The sequence below is a fragment of the Cyphomyrmex costatus genome, unplaced genomic scaffold, assembly GCF_001594065.2.
Source record: "Cyphomyrmex costatus isolate MS0001 unplaced genomic scaffold, Ccosl1.0 scaffold50, whole genome shotgun sequence".
Taxonomy (NCBI): domain Eukaryota; kingdom Metazoa; phylum Arthropoda; class Insecta; order Hymenoptera; family Formicidae; genus Cyphomyrmex; species Cyphomyrmex costatus.
This window is the reverse complement of record NW_017279268.1, coordinates 20,762-43,196: the sequence shown is the minus strand read 5'-3', so window position 1 is coordinate 43,196 and position 22,435 is coordinate 20,762. Positions and strand designations below refer to the sequence as shown.

General features: G+C 34.8%; 3 protein-coding genes across 7 annotated transcripts; 1 reads left to right on the top strand and 2 right to left on the bottom strand.

Annotated features, from left to right (window-relative positions):
- Positions 1-91: 91 nt before the first annotated feature.
- Positions 92-3,677, top strand: Arp2 (Actin-related protein 2). Of its 2 annotated transcripts, XM_018545708.1 has the most exons (9): positions 92-218; positions 291-439; positions 573-683; positions 1,550-1,567; positions 2,119-2,198; positions 2,271-2,406; positions 2,476-2,835; positions 2,921-3,199; positions 3,284-3,677. In XM_018545708.1, exons 2-9 carry the CDS (start codon positions 392-394, stop codon positions 3,452-3,454), a joined length of 1,203 nt encoding a protein of 400 aa, XP_018401210.1. In that variant the 5' UTR covers positions 92-218; positions 291-391; the 3' UTR covers positions 3,455-3,677. The 2 variants fall into 2 exon arrangements, with proteins under 2 accessions (XP_018401210.1, XP_018401211.1); XM_018545709.1 differs by lacking the exon at positions 1,550-1,567.
- Positions 3,678-5,135: 1,458 nt separating this feature from the next.
- On the bottom strand, positions 5,136-10,701 carry cert (ceramide transfer protein). Of its 2 annotated transcripts, none has more exons than XM_018545715.1 (9): positions 10,608-10,701; positions 9,928-10,439; positions 9,702-9,821; positions 9,235-9,472; positions 8,745-9,028; positions 6,882-7,049; positions 6,203-6,634; positions 5,985-6,117; positions 5,136-5,764 (listed from the first exon to the last, which is right to left on the bottom strand). In XM_018545715.1, the coding sequence occupies exons 2-9, from the start codon at positions 10,198-10,200 to the stop codon at positions 5,637-5,639; spliced, it is 1,776 nt and encodes a 591-aa protein (XP_018401217.1). In that variant the 5' UTR covers positions 10,201-10,439; positions 10,608-10,701; the 3' UTR covers positions 5,136-5,636. The 2 variants fall into 2 exon arrangements, with proteins under 2 accessions (XP_018401217.1, XP_018401218.1); XM_018545716.1 differs by having other exon boundaries at positions 9,928-10,269; positions 10,608-10,637.
- Positions 10,702-14,405: 3,704 nt separating this feature from the next.
- On the bottom strand, positions 14,406-18,165 carry ari-2 (E3 ubiquitin-protein ligase ari-2). 3 transcript variants are annotated; one of them, XM_018545731.1, is made up of 9 exons: positions 18,043-18,061; positions 17,755-17,972; positions 16,895-17,408; positions 16,579-16,810; positions 15,628-15,745; positions 15,318-15,542; positions 15,019-15,231; positions 14,783-14,932; positions 14,406-14,445 (listed from the first exon to the last, which is right to left on the bottom strand). In XM_018545731.1, exons 2-9 carry the CDS (start codon positions 17,755-17,757, stop codon positions 14,443-14,445), a joined length of 1,458 nt encoding a protein of 485 aa, XP_018401233.1. In that variant the 5' UTR covers positions 17,758-17,972; positions 18,043-18,061; the 3' UTR covers positions 14,406-14,442. The 3 variants fall into 3 exon arrangements, with proteins under 3 accessions (XP_018401233.1, XP_018401232.1, XP_018401234.1); XM_018545730.1 differs by lacking the exon at positions 14,406-14,445 and having other exon boundaries at positions 14,777-14,932; XM_018545732.1 differs by lacking the exons at positions 14,406-14,445; positions 17,755-17,972 and having other exon boundaries at positions 14,777-14,932; positions 18,043-18,165.
- Between the last annotated feature and the right edge of the window lie 4,270 nt (positions 18,166-22,435).

The following is a 22,435-nucleotide window of genomic DNA, read 5'->3' as shown; positions in this document are numbered from 1 at the left end:
TGGTGGATTCGCTTGCCGCTCGAGCCGAGAAAGGTTTTTTTTTTTATCAACGATGGAAGCTTGCAGTTTGAGTTTACTTGGATCTGCTCGTCCACCGTGCGTGCTGAGTAAATTCACGTCCGTATAAGACGTTGATTTCTCTCTTTTTCCCTTCCTTCTTTTTTTTCATGCTAGATCTCGCTACCCTTCACGCAAATTCCCGACTGTGATACGAAACGGTAACTCCGATTGAGAGTAATGTCAGTCACTTTGGTGTTATGTACACCGGTAACGCCCTGTAACATCCGCAGGTATTAGTCACTCGATGGAGCTAGCGATATGAGAACTATCTAAAGGAGTGTGACAGATAGAGAAATATTCCTTTTCTTGACGGGATACGTAACTCTTCGAGATGGACAGCAAGGGGAGGAAGATCATCGTCTGTGACAATGGCACCGGGGTAAGGCCACTCGTCTTTCATTTCCCTCGCAAGACTCTTCGTTAAGAGAGGATGTGCATTGAATTAGACACGTGCTGCAAAACGATCGAATACCCTTGCATATTTCGGGCACCGATGCAGTTTTTCATTGCAGTTTGTCAAGTGTGGGTACGCCGGCGCAAACTTTCCAGCCCATATATTCCCGTCTATAGTGGGACGACCAATAATCAGAGCTGTCAACAAAATAGGTGATATTGACGTCAAGGTATGTACATACGTTTGTTGCTTCAAGCTCGTGCGAGCTCCAATACGTTCGATTTATTGTTATATGTATTACCATTCCTTCGATACTTGATTGTTTAATTTATCATAAAAGTTAACATATATATATATATATATAAAGCAAATGATATACAACAGTCACATTTATAAATGTAAAGCAAATCTCGATTTTGACTGTAATCGATTCATGGAACTGTACAAGAGATGAGAAGTATATATTTATGAAAAGCTCTAAGTTTAAGTTGTATATAAAATCTATAATATTCTAAACCTTAAATTGCTTTAGCGTGTTTATCAGTATTTAGACGATTAATAAGAACAATTATATTTTCAGCAAGAATATTGCATTCGTGTAAGTCTATTACATAGTATTACATCGTGTGTTCTCCCTGCCCTCCCCCCTAGTGCTTAAATCCAATTGAAAATAATCTATGTGCTTGTCCACTGATGTAAATAAAACATTTTGAGAGGCTAACGTTTACTAACCAAAAGGGAATATGTATTTGAAATGTAAGATGAACATTATTCATTTAATTATTCAATGAATTTATTAATGATTTCTTGGAGCTATAATATTATCATTAATTGAGTGATTTTATATTGTACTTAATATATGTATTCATTGTGTGTGTATCGAATAGAATGTTTTTCTCACAAGAGATCTTATAAATTTTTTGTCAATATAAATATGTTGGTTTTGGTAAAGCAAGACGATATATCTCTACTAGTACGTTTATTAGAATAATGTCATTTACCTGCAATTGTTATACTTGTGTGGGTACTTATGTACATGCTATACTCTTTCTATAAGTTTCTAATATATTTGTGTGCTTACATTTGCTCTCATAGGATGTGCTTAACATGCCTGTAAGTTTATTGTATTTTTTTGATGCTATATACATCCTTTACATCAGTGTTTTAATGAAGAAGAACTTTTTTTTCGAATGTAGGTGTGGGAGTAGTATCAAATAATCCGACAAATTTTTTCCAAAGTGCTTTGGTATACACATTTGGAAACTGATTTAATACAGAATACTTTCCTGATATGAATTCCATAATCTGAGTCTCACAGAAGTAACATATTATGTTATGATTACTATGTCAACTATATATTTTTAGTATACAAAAAAATTATTTTATAAATATTTATCTGATATTTAATCTACAATAATAAAACCAAATTTTATGTACCAGGAATAACTTTGATTTTCTTTGTATTAAAAACATGTAATACAAATAGTTTTGTCGTACACTTTTTGGATATTTACCTAGCTAGTATTCAAATATTAAAAATTTTTATACTACATATTAATTATATATGTAATAAATTAGTAGTATTGTGTATCATAATGAAATCAACATAGTTCATCTTGGTGATGCACGCAGAGGTTTGATAATCACATATTATTCTCTCACAGGACTTAATGGTCGGCGATGAAGCAAGTAAACTTCGTTCTATGTTAGAAATAAGTTATCCAATGCAAAATGGGATTGTTAGGTATGTTTACATCTTAAATCAGGTATTTGTGTTTGATATGAATCTCGTTGCAATATAATTAATGTTTAACAGAAATTGGGAAGATATGTGTCACGTATGGGATTACACTTTCGGCAAGGAGAAAATGAATATTAATCCTAAAGAGTGTAAAATTCTGTTAACCGAGCCACCAATGAATCCTATCACGAATAGAGAAAAGATGATAGAGGTAACGTTGTGCAATCCAAAGACAGTTAAATTAAAAGTTAGAAAACTTTATGAATTGATATTATTTTAGGTAATGTTTGAGAAGTACGGTTTTGCTGGGACATACATTGCGATCCAGGCAGTACTGACATTATACGCTCAAGGATTGATTAGCGGTGTCGTTGTGGATTCCGGTGATGGTGTTACGCACATTTGTCCCGTGTTTGAAGAGTATGCTTTGCCACATTTGACCAGACGATTAGACATAGCCGGACGCGATATTACAATGTATCTAATTAAATTGCTGCTACTGCGTGGTTACGCTTTTAATCACTCAGCTGATTTTGAAACTGTTCGAATGTTAAAAGAGAAACTATGTTACATCGGTTATAATATAGAAACGGAAGAGAAGTTGGCTCTTGAAACCACTGTATTAGTGGAGTCTTATACTGTAAGTAAAATATGTGCTATAATTTTATCAATATTTAAGACGCTTTAAATTAAGTTGTACAAATTACTATACGTAACATCTTTAGCTTCCTGATGGTCGTGTGATCAAAGTAGGCGGTGAGAGATTTGCAGCACCGGAAGCGCTCTTTCAGCCTCATTTGATTAACGTCGAGGCACAGGGAATAGCTGAGCTAGTATTTAGCACAATTCAAGCAGCTGATATCGATATCAGAAGCGAACTGTATAAGCACATCGTTCTGAGTGGAGGTAGTACAATGTATCCAGGGCTTCCATCGAGGCTTGAACGAGAAATTAAACAACTTTATCTTCAAAGAGTATTAAAGAATGATACCACTAAATTGAATGTAAGTATAGTACGTCATATGATTAACAATACTCAGAATATACACATATGTACTGCAGATTATGCTATGTAAATATTTTTATAGAAATTTAAGATAAAAATTGAAGACTCACCTCGACGTAAAGACATGGTTTTCATGGGTGGTGCTGTACTAGCAGAAATAACGAAGGACCGAGATTCTGTATGGATAACGCGGGAAGAGTATGAAGAAAAAGGTCTTAGTGTACTAAAAAAATTAGGCTCCTATGAATCATAAGAAAAGTCATACACACAAATATAGGCTACAAAATTTTTAACGGCCAATCAAGCGTTTTTATACTTAAAAAAAAAAAACGTTCTTTAGTTAGACTTGCGCAGCAGTTTTATAATTTGTTATATAATTGTAAAAAGGTACTTTAAACGAAGTACTTTAAAAGATTTACTAGCCGTTTGATACTAAACTCTAGTAAACTCATGTATTTTTTGGTTAAATGTGATATTTCAAATAAGATACAACAAAGATAAAAGGTTTTAAAAAAGATACAGCCAAATATCGTGATTTTGATAAAACATTGAATATGAACATTAAGTATTAATTTAATGAAATTAAATTTATAACTGTCATTTCAGATTATATTTGATTAAAATATTTTATCAATCAGGTATAAAAAGATGTTGCATTTAATATGTATTTATATATAGCTCTCAGGTAAATATTCAACATATCGATTAATTTTTATTGTTACTTACGTGTTACCTGATGAAAACTTCATTCCTGTTTCCCTGTATTTGTCAAACTCTTCTCTAAAAAGTGTAAATATAATTGAAATTGTAAAAATGATTTTATTTAATGTGAAACAATATCTGCCTTTCTATTATAGTAATATGTAAAAATCCGCAAGAACAAAATCGTCGTGTGTGACTTTATATTTAAAGTCTCCATTTCGTATACATACATGTTATGAAACATGTTATGTATGTTATACATACATGTACGAAATGTGAATTTTACGTACTATAAGTGAAAAATAGCCATTAAATCTGTTGATGATTGAAAACTGTTTGAAATTAAAAAGTTGGATTTTTATATATGGAATGTTAAGATATTTACAACTTTTTCTTATTCTAAACAATAGTGCATAGAAGATAGAACTAGAATAAAAACAGCGATGAAATTTTAATTTTACGATTACACGTATATTGCAAAATATTTTACAATACAATGATTTTAATTTAATTTTCATATTATCATACTTATTTGTGCTTATTTTTCGTAACACATTTACATGCACATCTCTGCGAATGTTTAATCTCAGTTCGTCTATTACCGTTCATTATAACTTATACGAGAATATATATTATAATTATTATTTCATGCAATATATAAAAAGTCTTACGATACTATTTTTACGTTTAGATATACTTTTATACAACGTGTTGTAGAGATAACATTTTTTGTAACTACTTTCTACTTTTATCATGTTATTACTTTCTGTAAGAAGAAATATTTGCTTCTCTCTTTAAAAATAGTAAAGTTTGTAAATTATACATTTATTATACAAGATTTAATTTAAAAAGTATACATTCTCTAGAAATTAAAATTTTTTAATTATAAAATTATTTGATAAAATATATATATAAATCAAGAGAGATGATTTAAAGGAATTTTGAACATTGTGTGTGTGTATGTGTGTGCGTGCGTGTGTGCGCACACACACGCACACATAGAATATGATATAAAATAATTTCTCAGATTTTGTTTAATTGACAGAAATGAATGTATTTCACAAAGAAATATATCCCACACTTCTTCGCTTTTATTGTACAAGATAAAAGATTGATGAACGGCATGATGTGGAAACAATTGTTATTTTATAATAAATCTACAACAGTCTTTATTACGTTTTTCTATGTGACTTTTATATCGCATAGCATGTACATATTTTTATGTACGAATAAAAATAACAGTATAATTTGATATCATACAATTCAGCGTTTAATTAGATTGTAATGTGTAACAAGAGATAAATGTATATGTATTCAATTTTTGTTAAAGATTTGTACAATTGGATTATGCGACAGCATATTACTGTGTAACAAATAATAGGCTGTTATTCGAAGAGAAAAAGAATAGTCCGTAAACAGTGCTGCAGCCACGCGCGTGCTTCAATCCTTGTCCAAGTGTAACGTAACTGCTATACACTCGTATCATAAATGGCTTTTAATATAAATGGTTTATCTCCCCACTTCGCAAGCTATATAAGTCGATCATCTTAAGCAGATAAAAAAAGAAAAAGGTAATATACAAAACGGTTTCACTTACACCGTAATGGCCGTTCTACAATTCCTACAGTATGTAACAATACAAACTTGTTTTTACAATAATCACGTGAAGACACTTCGAGATAGTGAATAAGGAATTGGATGGAAAACATTGAAGTTTTTTTTTTTTCACATATTTAGAATGTGATTGGCTTATTCTTGCATTGATCGATACAAAAGTTCGTGAAACGCTTAAGGAACTTTGGATATTCTCTCTTGTAAACGGCCCGCAAAACGGAAGCTGGAGCCCATCCACCTGGATTTACTGAAATTTAAATCAAAATATAAATGTATGAAAAAAAAAAAAAAGATTTTTACACATATTCTCATGTATAATAATTGAATAATTTGATACAGAAAGCAAAAATAAAAGCTCTTGAAGCTTTTATACAGATTTTAAATATTATATATTATGACAATTATATAATAAGAGTGATTAAATCATTGAGTAATTAAAGAGTAATTAAATTAATAAATGTACTAACCAACTGAACAGTACGTTATTTTACACGTAATATTCTCCCTTTTTATTTCCTCCTCATCCTTTGGAGGATCAATAAATGTTTGGCATACGAGACAAACCGTCAAGTAGACTCTCACACATTTACCCGCATTTGGCTGCAACGATCATTTCGTTTAGTAACCCGTTGGAACTTATTCGAAGCAAAGAAATTTTTGTATTAAACGTAATAAGCAAGCATACCGGATGATCGGGATGTTCAGTACTGTGATTGCAGACTATCCACAGATCCTGAGCGTCGCGATCCTGATCGTCGGACACGCGACGTATGTGCGACCAGAACAACGCGTCTCGTTGGCTCGCTGGCCAGATACGTTTGTGCGTTTGCAGAAATAATAATGTATCCTTGGAAATGTTTTCGACAATTGCCATGTCCTCCAAAGTGGCTTCCCAACCGCTTCTATATTCGGGACTGAAAAATATCTCGCAGACTTCATGACCGGTCACTCCTTTGACTACGTGACACGCTTTGAGAGGGTCTACAACTAGACCATCGGCCTCCTCCTCCCGCCGATACATTCGCATATCACCATCTTCGGCGAATAATTGCCAACCACCCGCTCCGCCTACGCCAAGCCGAGCGTAATGCAGCTGTTCCATTGTAATTTTTTCTATCTACAAATTGATAATACAGAGTAATAAAAAGTTAGATACAACGCGAATATTTACAAATAATTAGCAATTACTTTATATTTGGAGTTAACATTTTATTAGGAATTTATTTATAACATATCCGATATCACACAATATTATAATTAATTGATGTTATAAATTAATTTTTTAATAATCAATATATAAGTAAAATTTTTAAGTATTTCGATAAAAATAAAAAAAATGTAAAATATAAAAGAGTTGTAATTACTTCTGGCCAAAGCCTGTGCGTAGATGCTGTTATAGTAGGGGATGACAAAATTGAGACAGATTTTTGTTTCAAACGATCCCTTAATTGATTCTCCTCCTCGATTTTGTCCAGACCCGTCTCAACGGCATCGTAAAATTCTTCATCACAAAGAGCACTATGCGGACCTTCCTTAAAAATAAAATTTCAAATGTTATTGAAGAAAGTTATATGCACATTTATTTTTTTGGATCTTAACTCATAATTCACTATAAACATGAACACATGAAGAAATTCCATGTGCATTTAAATATCACTATTCTATATACAATTAAGGCTACGTTTGAAGAACGCGCTATTAATACGAATGAATGCTAAAGATAAAACGATACAGTAGCGCTGATAACGCACGTTTCGAACACAACCTAAAACTCACATTATCAAACCTGATCTTTAACTTCATTTTTTAATATTAAAATTGAAATGATATACACACAATGTTCATTCTTTGGAGGTCTGAAGAATACTAAGCAGGTAAAACTGGTAAAAGATTTCCAAAGTAGTGACCTAATTTATAATTGCGAAATATAGCCAGAAAGGCATTTCTCTTAACTTTCTATCACACAGGTGCTACTTATGTTATCTACAAATTTGATATGATGTCATAACAGATTTATCATAACTAAAAATCTTTATATGAAAATATTTGAGACAATAAAAGATAATTCATAATTCAAAGAATTAAAGAAAAAAGTAATAACTAGGTATCGCGATCATGAAACTTTTTCCCCAGGATGAAAAGTGAAAAATTTCTCCATTAACTTTAATAGTAAAAATTTTCACTTTTCATCCTAGGGAAAAGGTTTCATGATCGATACCCTGGATTTGTGTGTGTGTTTATATAACAGAATGTTTCAAAATTCGCGAATCAAAATATTGCAATAAGAAAATTTGTGAGGAAATAAGCATATAAGTATTTGCTGCGTGCGCGCGCGCATGTGTGTGGGTGGATCGTTCCAAGCAGTAGTTTTCGCAACATTAAGATTGAAAATTACCGTTTAATCATAATCTATAATTGGCTAATTTTTTAACATTTATATCTCAAAAAACTACTGATTGACATAACAAATGATAAATTGTACAACTTTTTTTAATTTACTTATTGTAGTATTTTAATTTATAAATTTTTCAGGACACCTTGTATATATGAATAGAAATAAAAAAAAATTCCGACAACTTTTTTATCGTCAAAAATATCAACATGAAATGACAGTTACCTGAAAATGGATAATAACAAAATGTAAAAATATGTTGGACTATTTCTTTTAAAAGCTACTACAATGTTAATGACTGTATAAATGATAATTATGAATCGGCTGTTAATACGTTATATATAATAATATAGTGAACAAATAACTTGAGCAAATACACGATGTCCATATATCATAAGCGTTGGAAATCTCACAATTGTTGTACAAAAAATATTTTTAATTCTTAAATTTTTTACTTGCTTTCTATTTTATTGTTGTACTATATTATATACAATAATATATTATAGTAGTGTGTATACAATATACACTTACGTATAACTTAAAAATTCTACAAACAAGAATTTCTCTAAATAGAAACTCGGGATGACGCATAACTTTGTGTGGAAAAGTGATGAATTCGATAGAACTCGGATCGAATTCTGACTTTTATTCTATATGTTAAGATTTCTTTACATCGTGCTTTTCGACTTTAAAAATGAATACTTCCATTTAAATAGTGATACAGTAAGGTTGTTGCAATATAAAATTGTAACTTATTTTCGGAAACAACAAATTGGTACATAATATAGATAAAAATAGTACACCGTGGTGAAATCAAGAAAAAAAAAGAACCAACCTCGTAATCGGGACCTCCGTGTATAACGACTCTAGGCCTCGGAGAGCCGTTATGATGCATAGCAACTTGATCTTTCAGAGCTTTATAGAGTTCTTGTAATTTTCGTTTCTTTTCAACTTCCTTCTCCCATCTACGGCGCCATGCATCCTCTCGCTGTACCATTAATTCGACGCAATGTTGTAGGGTTGCCAACACTCCTTCGCTAGTCGCTTTAAATGTTATCGCTTCCCCTTTAAAATCCACCGATTGTTCGGCTGGATTAAACATTGTCTCAATTACCTTTTCTGAAATTTATCACGACAAAATTAACAATTATATATGTTAACACTTTTTCTATATGCATTTCATATAATAATTACAAATTATACAATAATGTGTATTTAAGATGTATTGTGCATTATATATTTACATCATATGTTATAAATTTATTCTAAATATTTGGAATCAAAGACAAAAACATGTGAAAAGAATTTACGTTAAAAGTTATTACCTTCTTTAGAAGTATTCTTGGCATTTTCTGCACAATTATCGAAATATTTTTGCAGAGTATCGATCTGCTTGAACAGAATGTCTCTAAATGTTTCAATTTCGGCCAACTTTTCCTTCAATCCTCTAATGCCACGTTTAGTAAGACTACTAGCACTCGTTGTCGATTGTGTATTTGATATGAGCGAAATGGCACTACCGTGTCGTTTGAGACTATTCTCGCTTCCATAACCAGACTCTGACTGTTAGCGACAAATAAAAATTCTTAATCACAGTGCACATATTTTTTCGACAGAATTTTAATTTTTACTTACAAATATTGATCAAATTTCAAACATACGATAAAAAAGATTACAAGATTTAAGGCAAGAGGTTTTAGCATGTATTATTAAAATAATTACATAACTTATATTAATATAAGTTATATAATTAATGTAATATAAAAAAATAAACTATTATATATTATTATACCTTATATGACTTTAAGACATCTACCCATCGCTGTTTTTCTTCTGGATTATTTGCCCTTAAATACCAAACCAAGCAATCGTTCACCGACACATCAAATCTACATTCATCAAACTGATGTGCCTGTTAAACAGATAACTTAATGTAATTATATATTATCTTCATTGTTTACGTCATTATGTTTACAATGTTATTCGCTAAGATATATCTATCTTGCACGACCTCTCACCTTGATATTAGCTTTATACAGACTAATCGAACCACGACATCCGTATCCACTGTCCTGCTCGGATTTGTAATAAGACAAAGTACCATCTTTGAGTACAATAAATCTAGTTTGCCAGCCATGTATGTAATTTGTCCATTTGGATAGTGTACCCTGAAGCTCCGGAACTATGACTCCGTCAGAGTCGTCGTCGTCGCCGTCGATCTCGGCATCAACAATGCACTCGGTGTCCTCATTATTGAGGCCCCGTAATGTGTCCACCACCTCATCGGCCATTCTCAACGGGTTTCGATTGCGACGATTCACGATTTAGTGCTCGGCTGAAAGTGCACTTCCTAACATTGCCTGCGAAGCGAGCGCAGAGTTATGAATATGGAAAGGCCGTTCGTGAAGATAACGGCTCCAGTCCAGGCGGGAGGTGGAACAGAGTTTCGCGGCCGCGAGACGGATCAACGTATTGTCACGATGAGACAAGACGTCTCAAAACATTGTCTTTGACAACTGTCGTACATAACCTGTACGCAAAAATACCTTATCAAATGAAACGTCAATCGAGGAAAATGCTGGTATACTACGCATACACGTTAAATATGACGGAATAGAGGTGGGGGGGGTCGGGGGGCGGGCGAAAGGAATGATATCAAACAGCTTTATCGCAGGCTTCAGTCGTAGTTTATACGTACCTTCGCTGCAGAGAATAATACGCACTTCATACCACGAGGGAACGTCTCGTGGTGCGGTTTGACGTGATCATTGGTCACAGTTTATAGCTACTCACAGCGACCGGTGTGATTGGAATTTTTCCAATTAGCCAACCAATCAGCAATAAGTTTGGTGTTGAATTAAATCGAATTTATTATTAAGATCGGATTACAAAAATATCCAAAAATTTCCTTTCTAAAAAAAGAAAATTTTTTAAAAGCCAAATTAAAAAATGCTAACTGCTCAGGTAACTCGTCTAATTTAATCTTTTTTTTTATCTTTCAAATGCGCACCGTCGACAACGCGATAAAAATGGCGCCAACGCGCAGCGACATCATAGATTTCAAACACGCTGAACAATCCTCTTTTTATGCCTGTTTCCTCCAAAGTGGTTCAGTTCAAAGTTCTTGTGAACTGCGTTAAACTGTGAACGTAGTTTAATTTTCGATCAACTTATTTTGTTTTCCTTCAACTTTACCTTCATTCCGTGCTAATTCAAATTGTATTTAGTAACAAATGATGTCATCATGTGATTGGTGGACAAGTCATATGTCATAATTAAAATCTAACCTAATTATAGTCATAAGTCGTACAAATCAATCATGGTTTTTCGTCGTCAATCGATTATTTTAACAACAAACTCTTCGTTGTATGTTAAAAAGTGTCTTGTTGCTTATATATATAGATCGATATAATTATTCTTTATTTATTATCAGATATTAGGATTTATAAACACGGATACTCGAGAAGCAAGAGAAGCAATTTCTAAAAGTAATTTCTTAACCTAATTTATGGTATAAAATAGATATTGTATAATCTCTTGCATTAAAAATATTAATGTTTAATATTAGAAGAACGCTATTTCTGTTTAAGCGAAATCTTATATTAAATTTAATATCGTCCAAATCATCAAAATAGTTTGTGTTAAATCTTTCCGGTCTTCTGTCGACATGTCCCAGTAAAAAATTTTTCATAAATGAATATACATAAATACACATATATATATATAATATGTATAAACATTCATAAAAACATACACAATATAATAAATAAATATAAAAATTAATAAAACAAAGTTCTCGATGTCAAAACAAATAATAAATATAACAACATGAAGGGCATATAACGACCGAAAGTCGTCGCAAGGATACAAATAAGAAATTAATACATCAAGAAATTAAATTTATAATTAAAACTGTTTAAATTGTGTACATGACACGTTTCGGCTCCTGGATTGAGCAATCTTCAGAAGTAATTAAAACCCTTGTATCGCAGCGACAATAAAATTACAATGTGTTCGTATGTTGCGATGATAACTGAGTGACACTTTCCGAGAGATCAAATTCGCTGACAGAAGATTGATAAATCGAATGTTGGCAAATTCGATAATCTAAACAGTACTCATATTATTGGAACATGTCATGTACGCAATTTAAACAATTTTAATTATAAATTTAATTTTTTTATGTATTAATTTCTTGTTTGTATCCTTGCGACGACTCTCAGATTTGCCCTTCATATTTATTGTTACAAATAAATGTTTTTACCGGATTATATCTTCATCGTCGTCGGATGATGATAAAATATTGTAATATGCTATAATACCTGTTTTTTGTACATATATATATATCAAGACACTGCACATGACCTTAAAATATTGACTTTTTGTGTTAGCTTTTATTTAAACGACGTTAATCGGCCGAAAATGATCATTCACGATGAACACCGATGATTCAATCGCTTTGAACTTCTAGAAAGTTGGTGGAACGTAAAATGTCTTTGATCAAAGTTTAAACTCGGTTCAAGTTTTAAACTACTTTGAAGGAAACGGGCAATAGAGTTAAATACATACCGAACAAGAGACCGAAAATTTGAAATTCCGGTTTGGAGTTTTTCAGTAAATAATTAAATATTGCGCATCTTTCGAGTTATCAGAATAATTTCTCTTTCGTCAAATAGAAGATTTAATATTTTAATTTTTTTTACTGCAAAGTATCAGAATATTTTATGTGGTACTGTAGTAAACTAATTCACTTTCTCGATAAAAACAAACTTGTTCAACTAGAGGGATGTATTCTCTTGATGGATTAAATAATAAATATATGTTAATATACTCTTTACTTGGTAGGATTTGGATACTTTTGGTGACAAATAAAATATGATTCTATAAAAAAAAAACAAATATTTTTAACGATAAAATTTAAATTGAGAAGACAAAATTGTCTAAATTTGTGTGTATATATGTATATATATATATATTTTTTATATGATTATTATTATTAGTATTAATTTATACAAATACTTTAATTATATCCTTATGATTACTTCCCACATTGCACATTCGAGAAGTTCTACATACAAGAAGGGACAAATCAAGAGACTTATCACTCGCGCACGGCTTCAATCTCCCGAAAATTGTCATCTTACCGTTATCTTAGTTTTATGTTGAAAGATCTTATATTCCTTTTATCGAGACATTACAATTATTATATCGTATTTTGAAGGACTTTGAAACTTCGGACTTCTGGCTCTCAGCAAAGTAAAAGTTATAATAATAACGTGAATCCTTTTTTTAAATAACTTAGAAAATATGTAAGTTCGGTTATGGCTAGGTGTGTCACAGATACCTTTGATCGTTGCATGGATTCTTTAAAATCTAGTTTAATAGAAAATGTGTCACATCCCTCCTTTTATCCTTCGACGTACACGTTTAATTCTGCTTAGTATATACACGGCGAGGTGGTACCGTCATCTCTTGGCACCAGATTATTTAAATTAGGCTACCGTTTCTTTCTTTCTTTAGTCGATCATTGGGCGTAAACATATCTTAAGCGTTAACAATACTTCGAATAAATCCAAAGAGAGAATCGCGAACAGCAGTGAAGACATACGGTCCTCTGATCTTTTTGTATCTCTTACACGGTGCCTTCTATCGAACTGTGCGATCAGCGTAGAAATGTATAGCTGCGTTCAACAAACAAACTCAATGAGAGCTTAAGAGCTTTATTCCCGAAAAATATCGCATAAGAAAGTACCATAGTACAATATTCATTACGTATGTATATACAATATTATAGGTTAGTATATTCATAGTCAATTTCCTTTATTTAAAACCATTTTGAGATGTCACAAGCCAATCACAGAGTCATATTGACATTTTAAGACATGATTATTTATAAAATGATTTTAAAATAAAAATCAACTATATAAATAGCGACCATAGATTTTTCGTGTGTGATACAGTTCAAGAATATAGGTCCAATTTTGTTTATTTACTCAGATTGGTTTTCATATTTAGATCTAGTAAATTTTAAAAACAAAAACCAATCATATTAAAAAATCATTGAGCGCTTGTTGAGCGATTACTTCATTTGTTAAACGCAGCCTTATGTATACTTTGGTGAATACAGAATGAAAAAAGAAAAGGGAGCCTTCCGATTGCGGCACGTTTTTGAAAAATACTCTTAGACTAGGAAAAGGATATACTCTTTCATCATTGAATTTATCGATAAATCAGTCATCAATACGGTTAATACTTTCCTCATCAATTTCGTCAAGATAACCATATTTTTGAAATTTAAGTAGTCTAGTCTTTGTCATCGCATAAGACAAGTTACCCTAAAAATCATTTTGATGAAAAAATTCATCTTCAATTTGAAACCAATACTAATATATATGATATTATTACAATCTCTATATCATCAGATTCAAACAATGATTGAGGACAAGGCGATGCTAAATTATTTTTTGTACCGATAATACTCAGATATACAAAATCACACCCTTTTAGTCTTTACAGTCGCATCTCACATTGTCTTACTACAAAATAAAAATATTCTTTGTCAGAACTGAGCTACTTATAATTATCCTTAATTAATACCGCATAACAATTTCATATAAGTTGCATAAGACACAATTGTGCCTTTTGTGTGTGTATATGTGCACATATATTGTGTATACACACACGCACACATGCACATAAAAACATGTATATACATATAAATATATAAATATGTATATACATGCATATATGAAATGCTTTGCAAATTGCTAATAGATGGTATTTGAAAAATAAAATATTACAATTGTGATCCAATTTTAGATCAGATTTCATGGACTACAACTGAGAATGAAGCTAGTAATCAATTAATTATACCTCAAGAAAATCCTTCAATAAAGTAACACGACGCTTTTCTGCAATGTCCATTTGATTTTCTAAATCTCCCCGATCTGTTGTTTCCGCTCGTTCAATCTTCCACGAGAGATTCTCTATTTCAGCTTCTAATTGAGCTTGTTGATATTCGAACTGTTAGCAAAATAATACAATATTCATTTGTACATATATTTTATCAAACATTATTATCTTTTGTTATTACTATTGCGAGATCTTACCAGTTCCTTGCGCGGACCAGATTCCATGTAATAGGCGTACGGATACGTGTACTGCAAAGTGTAACGACAACGCGCTAAGAGCGACGCCGCCTCAAAAAGATGTTGCCAGTCTATCCACGTGCCACTTGCGTTCATCACCTTATTGTTAATTCTCATCTTAATCCCCTCTAACGTTTGCTCCTCCAACTTCAATGATTTGCTATGATTCTCCCACTAAAAAAGCACAAAGTGTCGTGAAACATAAAAAATAAAGCAAAAATTACAATCCAATGGCTACATTATTATCAAGTCGAACTCACTCGCTCATAATAGTGAAGATACTTCTTAAGAGCTTCTCTCGCTTGTGCGTGAACACTCTCATGCGCGATATTTGGATTCTCCTTGTAACGCGAGCATTCGTAATATTCGCTACCATGTGCTTTCCAATCTCCAAGGCACATCCAGCAAAAGTCATGCTTACAATTGTAACATTGCATGTGATTGCAGCCACCGTTCTTCTCTATGCAGATATGACATTTTGGACACTGCACACAAAAACATTTTACAATTACATTAAGCATTTCTCGTCGTGCCTCAGAAACTACTCTACAAGTAATAAGAGATAATCACATCTTTGGTATGAGCACTAATGTAATTTGCCGTCTCTGAATCATCCGCACATTTTGTTAACCATTTTTTAATTGTACTGCAATCGGTAGGTGCGTGGTAATCCATACCACATCGGAAACTGGAATTTGCAACAATGTTTTCTCAGTCTTGTAACATAAAATGCTTAGTATCAGCGCGTTGGTTAGTATTTTTTTTTTAAACTAAATTAAGTTAAAGTTAAAAGGGTTTATAAAGTTAATAAAATTAAGTTAAAGGTGTAGGAATAAAAAATTAACTTAACTAAAGTTAAATTAAATTGAATTAACTTCAGTTAAAAAAAATTAATTTTCACAAAATTATTTTCAAGATTAGAATGTAATTTTTTTCTTGAAATAAAATTACTTTAAATAACAATTACAATACAGATTATTAGGTAAATTAAATTTTTTTATTCACATATGTTATATGATATATAAAATGTAAAATCTAATAAGACTAATAAAGCATACATAATGGTTGTGTTAGATGCTGATGTGCTGCGCATAAACGTATAAATTCGCGCACTAAATGCATTCAGTATACTACTATACGGATCGTTTACTTACAAAAATTTAAGGATAATATTAATGTTTATTTATCATAATGTTTGTAATGTTGAATACATATTTAATATATTATGAGTCTTATTGTAGAGTTTCTAATTAAAAATTTATTGAGCATTTTCTAAATTAATTCTCTAATATTTTTAAGATTTTATTGAAAAAAATATTGGTATTAAAAGCGATAAAAAAAATTTCAATTAAAAAAAAGTTAATAAATTAAAGTTTAAAACTTAACTATAAATTGAGTTAAAAATTAATGCATTTAAAGTTAACTAAGTTAAATTAAAAATGAACCTTTTAACTTTTAACATTTTAACTAGTTATTACTCAACCTTGCCTGTATATAAAACACGCATTCATGATTACTTACCAGAATACGGTTTTACACGAAGAACATTTGACTCTTTTTGCTCGTTGTTCCTTCGAGCGCAAAACTATTTGGCAATTTGGACCAGGGCAAAATCGTAGTTGAGGATGAGATTTGACGTAATCACAGAAGGCAAACTGCTGATACCTTTCTCTCATGTTAGGCTTAGTAAGTAGGGAAAGGACAAAGTCCTCTGGAGCTAGAACATCGCAATCTTGTGCCATGCAGCTTATACCTAAGGTAAGACAAACCTCGACAGATGTTTGACAAAAATTAGCAGAACAAGGAAGTATTATACAGTTGGAGGGATACTACTTACCAGTGGATATACCTTGAGTTATTTGTACTTCAAAATGCATACACCAACAGTCTTTGCAAAACGAATGTCCACACGTGAGTGTAGCGAATTTGTCTGCGGGACAAACCATGATGCAAACCAAACACGTGCCACCCCGTTGACTCTTTGTTCCTGGCACTTGTTCCGGGGTGGGTTTAATCTTTGAATTAATCAATAAACTGGAAGCATTGGTACGGTACTTTGTGGCAATATCCTGTGATGCCCAGTTGTGTGCGTGCAGCAACACTTTGGCTAGGGATGGGGTAACGCAAAGGCTAGTACTTAACACCTCTACGCTCTCATTCAATAGCCGTTCCACTTGCTCGACTCGTAAGCAATCGTACACCGCGTATTCGGGATCCCTCCTGTTTTGCTCCGGGTCTACGTCGTTATCCACGTCGCCTCCCCAGGGTTGGATGTTGTAATAGTCCTCGTAGCCCGGATCTCCGCAGTCGGAGTCCGAGCAATCCATCTCGCTGTCATTCTCGCTCGACATCTGCATAGAAAATATTCTGCACGTTAGCCAAATACCCGAGGAATCTCAACACGGATACCGTGCGACGCAGAGAGATGAATGTCAAACAAGGGGAGCAGCACCTTTCGGCATAACCTTTACGACCGTGATAGTTCAAACGTACTCTGATCGGGCTCGAGAAACGAGCTTAGAGCGGGACACACGAGGGCAAGTGAATTCGCGGAGAGTCGCGCGTTGGAGCGTATTCGGAAGTATGGAGCCTCTTGACAATCCTTCACGTGCAAGTGGAAAAACTATTTTGACGCGCGCGTCGTGACGAACACACGTTGAGAGCGTTGCGTCGAAGGGAGAGCCTTTGCGAATTTACCATTTGCGTTTTTTTTTTCCTTTTTTTTTCCGTAACCGTCTGTCTGGAAGTCTGCCTCCCTCCCTCCTCTCTCTCTCTTTCTCTCTCTCACGCGTTGCTTCGACGAACGGCAATACACTCGCGTGGAGTGCGTGAGGGTGCGTTGCGACTGTTGTGTCGCATTTCGAGTGATCGACGGCAGGGGGGGGAAGCCGAGAGAGAGCAATGTTTCCTTTTTTCTGCAGGAAAAGAGAGAGAGAGAGAGAGAGAGAGAGAGAGAAAGTTAGAGAGAGACACGCAGAGACTCACCTTCTCGGTCGGCTGCGCCCGCCCGGTTATCAGGAGAGATGCATTTATGCGCCCGTTTCCGCGTGCGAGTCGACCCGTGCGTAGCCGTCGAAAGGTGGCTTCTCGAGCGAATTGTACTCTCCAGTACTCTCAACCGGCCGAGGGACTGTCGTGAGCGCGAGCGAACCGCAGCACGAGCATGCGACGCGCGAGCGAGAGCGTATCGCGTCTCCCTCTCTCTCTCTCTCTTCTCTCCCGACGTGGATCACCCTTCTTCATGCGCGCGCGTACGTAGGAATTGTGGGATCGTCGTATGCATACGTATACATGCACGTCGTAACAGATGATCCCTGTTTAACCGCACAGCAGATAAGAACGTCAAAGTCACCTGACACACGCACGAAACAGCTGAGCGCGGTCGAAGACTGCCTCTTCCCCCCCCCCCCCCCCGCTTGTATAATTATACGTTGCTTCGCTTCTTTTCAGCTCTCGAAAACAAATATATACCTACATATATCGTATATATATTTCAGGATCGGGAAGAGAAAGAAATAAAAGAGAGAGAAACAAATCGCCTAGGGAGCGATTAATGACGTCACACAGCTTTGCCTTGGGTTAATTCCTAGGATAATAGGATTCTCGGTATAAACTCGCTTCAGCTCGTTTCCTCGAAGTGCTTAAGTAAAAATAACCTATTATAATAAATATGCTTGCGATAAGCGCGGTTATGTAGTTGCAAATGTTACGTGCGTGTATAATATCTGAAAATATCGAATGTTTTTATTATTCGTCGGTCAATTATATTCAACTCTTCTTTAACATCTACAATTTTTGGAACGACCCATTTATTCCCATTAGAAAGTTCTCGATTAGAAAATGAATTCGATTCATTCTCGATCGCTTAGTATAAAGCCGGAATCAGACTATACACGCATTGAAAATTGAGATTGAAGATTGGAAGATTGAATTTTGGCTAATCAAAATAATAGGAGCTAAAATTTCTTTATCCTCATTGTGGTCGAATTTCAATTTTCGATCTTCAATCTCAATTTTCAATGCGTAGTCTGATTCCAGCCATAGGTATCCTTTTTGATTGAGATCCAAGTAAAACTTATCGCAGTAAGAGACAACTGAATTCAATTAGAATTGATTAAAATATCAATTACTGAGAAACGCGCCAAGTTTATTACGTTTTTATTACATCCTTCAATTTTTGAATCTTTCGCGCTTATCGACCGAGATCAGACGTTGCGTCTTGGGCGCGATATCTGCATTACCGGCAATTCTATGGTCGTACGGTTGGTACATGTATATAGCATTCGATCGGAATAATTGCTGAGAATATTCAGATGGAGGCATCAACTCGAGGTTCGTTGCCTCGCGACCGTTCCTCTTTGTCTTGCTTTGTCTCCTTCCTTCCGCTTCTTTCTTTCCCTCTGTTTCCCTCCCCACCCTGTTCGCGACCGCGAACGATTGGCCGCCTCGCCCACCTCCACGTCCTATCCCCGCTGTCCCTCCGGCCCCTCCCGACCACTCCCGAGGTCTTTTCGGGCCGCGCCGAACAACTTGAAAACTCTTCGCGTCCATCGCGCGCGACGCGACGCGGCTTCGTTGAAATCCGCGGAACTGTCAATCGCGAGTCCTCCTCCGTCGCGAGCGTTACTGAGAGGCGCGAGCGCGCATCGCATACGAGAGACTTCCCGGCACCGCGCGCGCCTCCAAGGGACGCGCGATCGACGATCGCCGATAAAAGTATACACTTACGATCATGTTCACCCAATCGCACTCGCGCGACAGCGAACGACGACGACCTGAGCAGACTTGACTCCGTGTACCGAACGCCTCTCGTACGCACCGAGTGCAAACGCCAAGTGTGTTTATAAGAAAAACCGACGCGCTCCGCTCCTTTTTTCCCTCTTTCTTATACGCGCGCATTCTCTGCACACGCCGGTCGGCATGTGAACGCGTACGATATATACATATAAGTACGATAAAGAAAATCTCGCGTCGCTCTCAAAGGTTCGCTGCGGCTGGTACCGGAAGTGCTGCGAGTGCCGAAAAGTGCCGGAAGTGCCGAGCGATTCCATTAAAGGCCCATCACGCGACAACTCCCGATGTAAATCGCAACGTACGGAGGTGCGTAATTCTTGGATTATCTTTCCTCTCTACGACGGCTTTAATCGCGTATTTTATATTTTCACGCAACATGATCGCAATGTGTATGAATGAGAGAAGTGGACTTTCGTGTCTAAATGAAAACATTTTTTAATTCCAACGCGCGTATAAAGTATCTGAGGTACACACGTCGAATTAAGACTGTTTTGTTTTATTTGTAGGGAGCGTAGTTTGCGAAATTCGAATTTCACAAACAGGTACATTTATTATCTATTAATCAAGTTCTGGTGGAGACAATATCAAGGAATATATCGAGTAACAAAAAAAAAAAAACGGAGTAGGAATGCAATCGAATGAGAATCGTAATCATTCTTCATCTTTTTCATGTTGTCTTTATTATAATTATCTAACTAGGAAACAAATTTTATATACAAGTATAAATAATTGATTATTATTGTTATTATTATTATTATTATTATTATACAAACGTTGCATTAGAATATAAAAAATTTTCATAAAGTTCATTGTGTCATAAAATTATTAACTCGATAATTATCTGTTTCTTACAGTAATATTTCAGTTAAAAAGAATTGTTGTTAGTCATCGCCGTCTCTCGCGCTATTCGCTTTCAATTGCGAGGCCGGAAGTAAACGTGAAATAAAATACTTTTTCAGCGAAAGAGTCACGCGTGTTCTTACACTCCATGCAAATCACACGCTAATTAGACGACGTCGTCGGAATGCCGGAGTATACGAAAGGGAGGACGAGCCGAGTGGAAAAAAAAAGCAACACTTAACTATATTTTTCATCTTCACGAGTATTCCGCATCGCCGGGACATCTACGAGATAAATAATGACCCCCGAGTGTCACGAGGATTTCTATGCTAATATACCGATCGTTAGACGGCAGTCAACGTGTTTGCAGGCACTTAAAGAAAAGCCAAAAAGGAATGAGAGAAGAAAGAGGAAGTGAAAAAGACAGATAGAGAAAGGGAAACTCCGTCTACCCCGTCATATCTATACTTACGTGAATATTTTACTGATGTTAATCAAGAAAAAAAGGGGGGAAAAAGAATTTTAAACGTGTAATATACTCTCGATGCACCGTTGGACTATTCGTGTTCATTTCTAATGTAAATTAATCTCGTTTAACTTATCTTGTATCTTTCCTTACTTTTATGTCTATTTTTACCAATGTAGATTAACTGTAATCTCGATTTAACTTAATCTTTATCATTTCCCACTTTTTGTGTCTATTTCTACCAATGTAAATAAATTTCAATCTCGGTATAATTTACTTTTTTTCCTACTTTCTAAAATGAAAAAGAATAATAAGTAAATTAAACCGCGAGATTGTTAATTAATTTGTAAAAATGGACACGAGTACCTCAATTGTGTGTCGAGAGTTTAATGTATATATGGCGATTTCTTTTTCTTCTTTTTTACAAGTTCAAAACGATCACGTTTGCCGCGAACGTTCGGACTTTCTTCCTATTTGCTCTTGTTAGGAAAAAAAAAAAAACCAATATTGTTCCCCCATTAACGGCCGTTTAATTGGGGCAGATGGTTTTGTTATCAGCTTTTATTATCTCTTCTGTATCAAGCGCGATTGCGGGAGATCCTGGATTCGAAACCAGTTCCATTCCACGCGACTACGCGAAGCTCGTCTCCGCTCCTCACCGAGTTCAATGGCACTCGCCACACTTGGGCCACATTGTGTGTACGGACATTTTTCTCAAGCGACGGCACGTATATACGCGAGGACAAAAGGTGTACTTGAATCCCCGCCCGTCTCTCGCGTTGTGAGACGCCACGTGTCTCTCGAAGGGCGAACATCGGTTCACCTTCTATTCTATACGTTTCGAGAGACTCCTCCGAGCTGCGCCTCCTCTCGGCACGCTTCGTATACAAATGCAAGATGTTTTTTATTTATTGTACTGTACTTATCTCTGTACTTTTGCCAAAGTCTCTCCTGTCTCGATAAGACGTATGGCTTCAAGTTACTGATGCGCAATCAGAAAACGATCGAGTGTCCGATACCTATTATCGCTGAAGCGCGCCGAGATTTATGCTCATTGCAGATCGTTCACCATTCAAGCGGTAACTATAAAATATAACGGTAAACTGTGAACACCGTCCGGCCGATCACCGCTATTTATGACAGTTTCATATTCCCCAACTGCCGCTGAATAACGTCCACGTATAGAAAATCATAGAGTCAAACGCGATCGCGATCCTTCCTTGAACGCTTCTCTCTCTCTTCCTCATTCCTGCCTACGAGTCTTTTATCGATCGAATC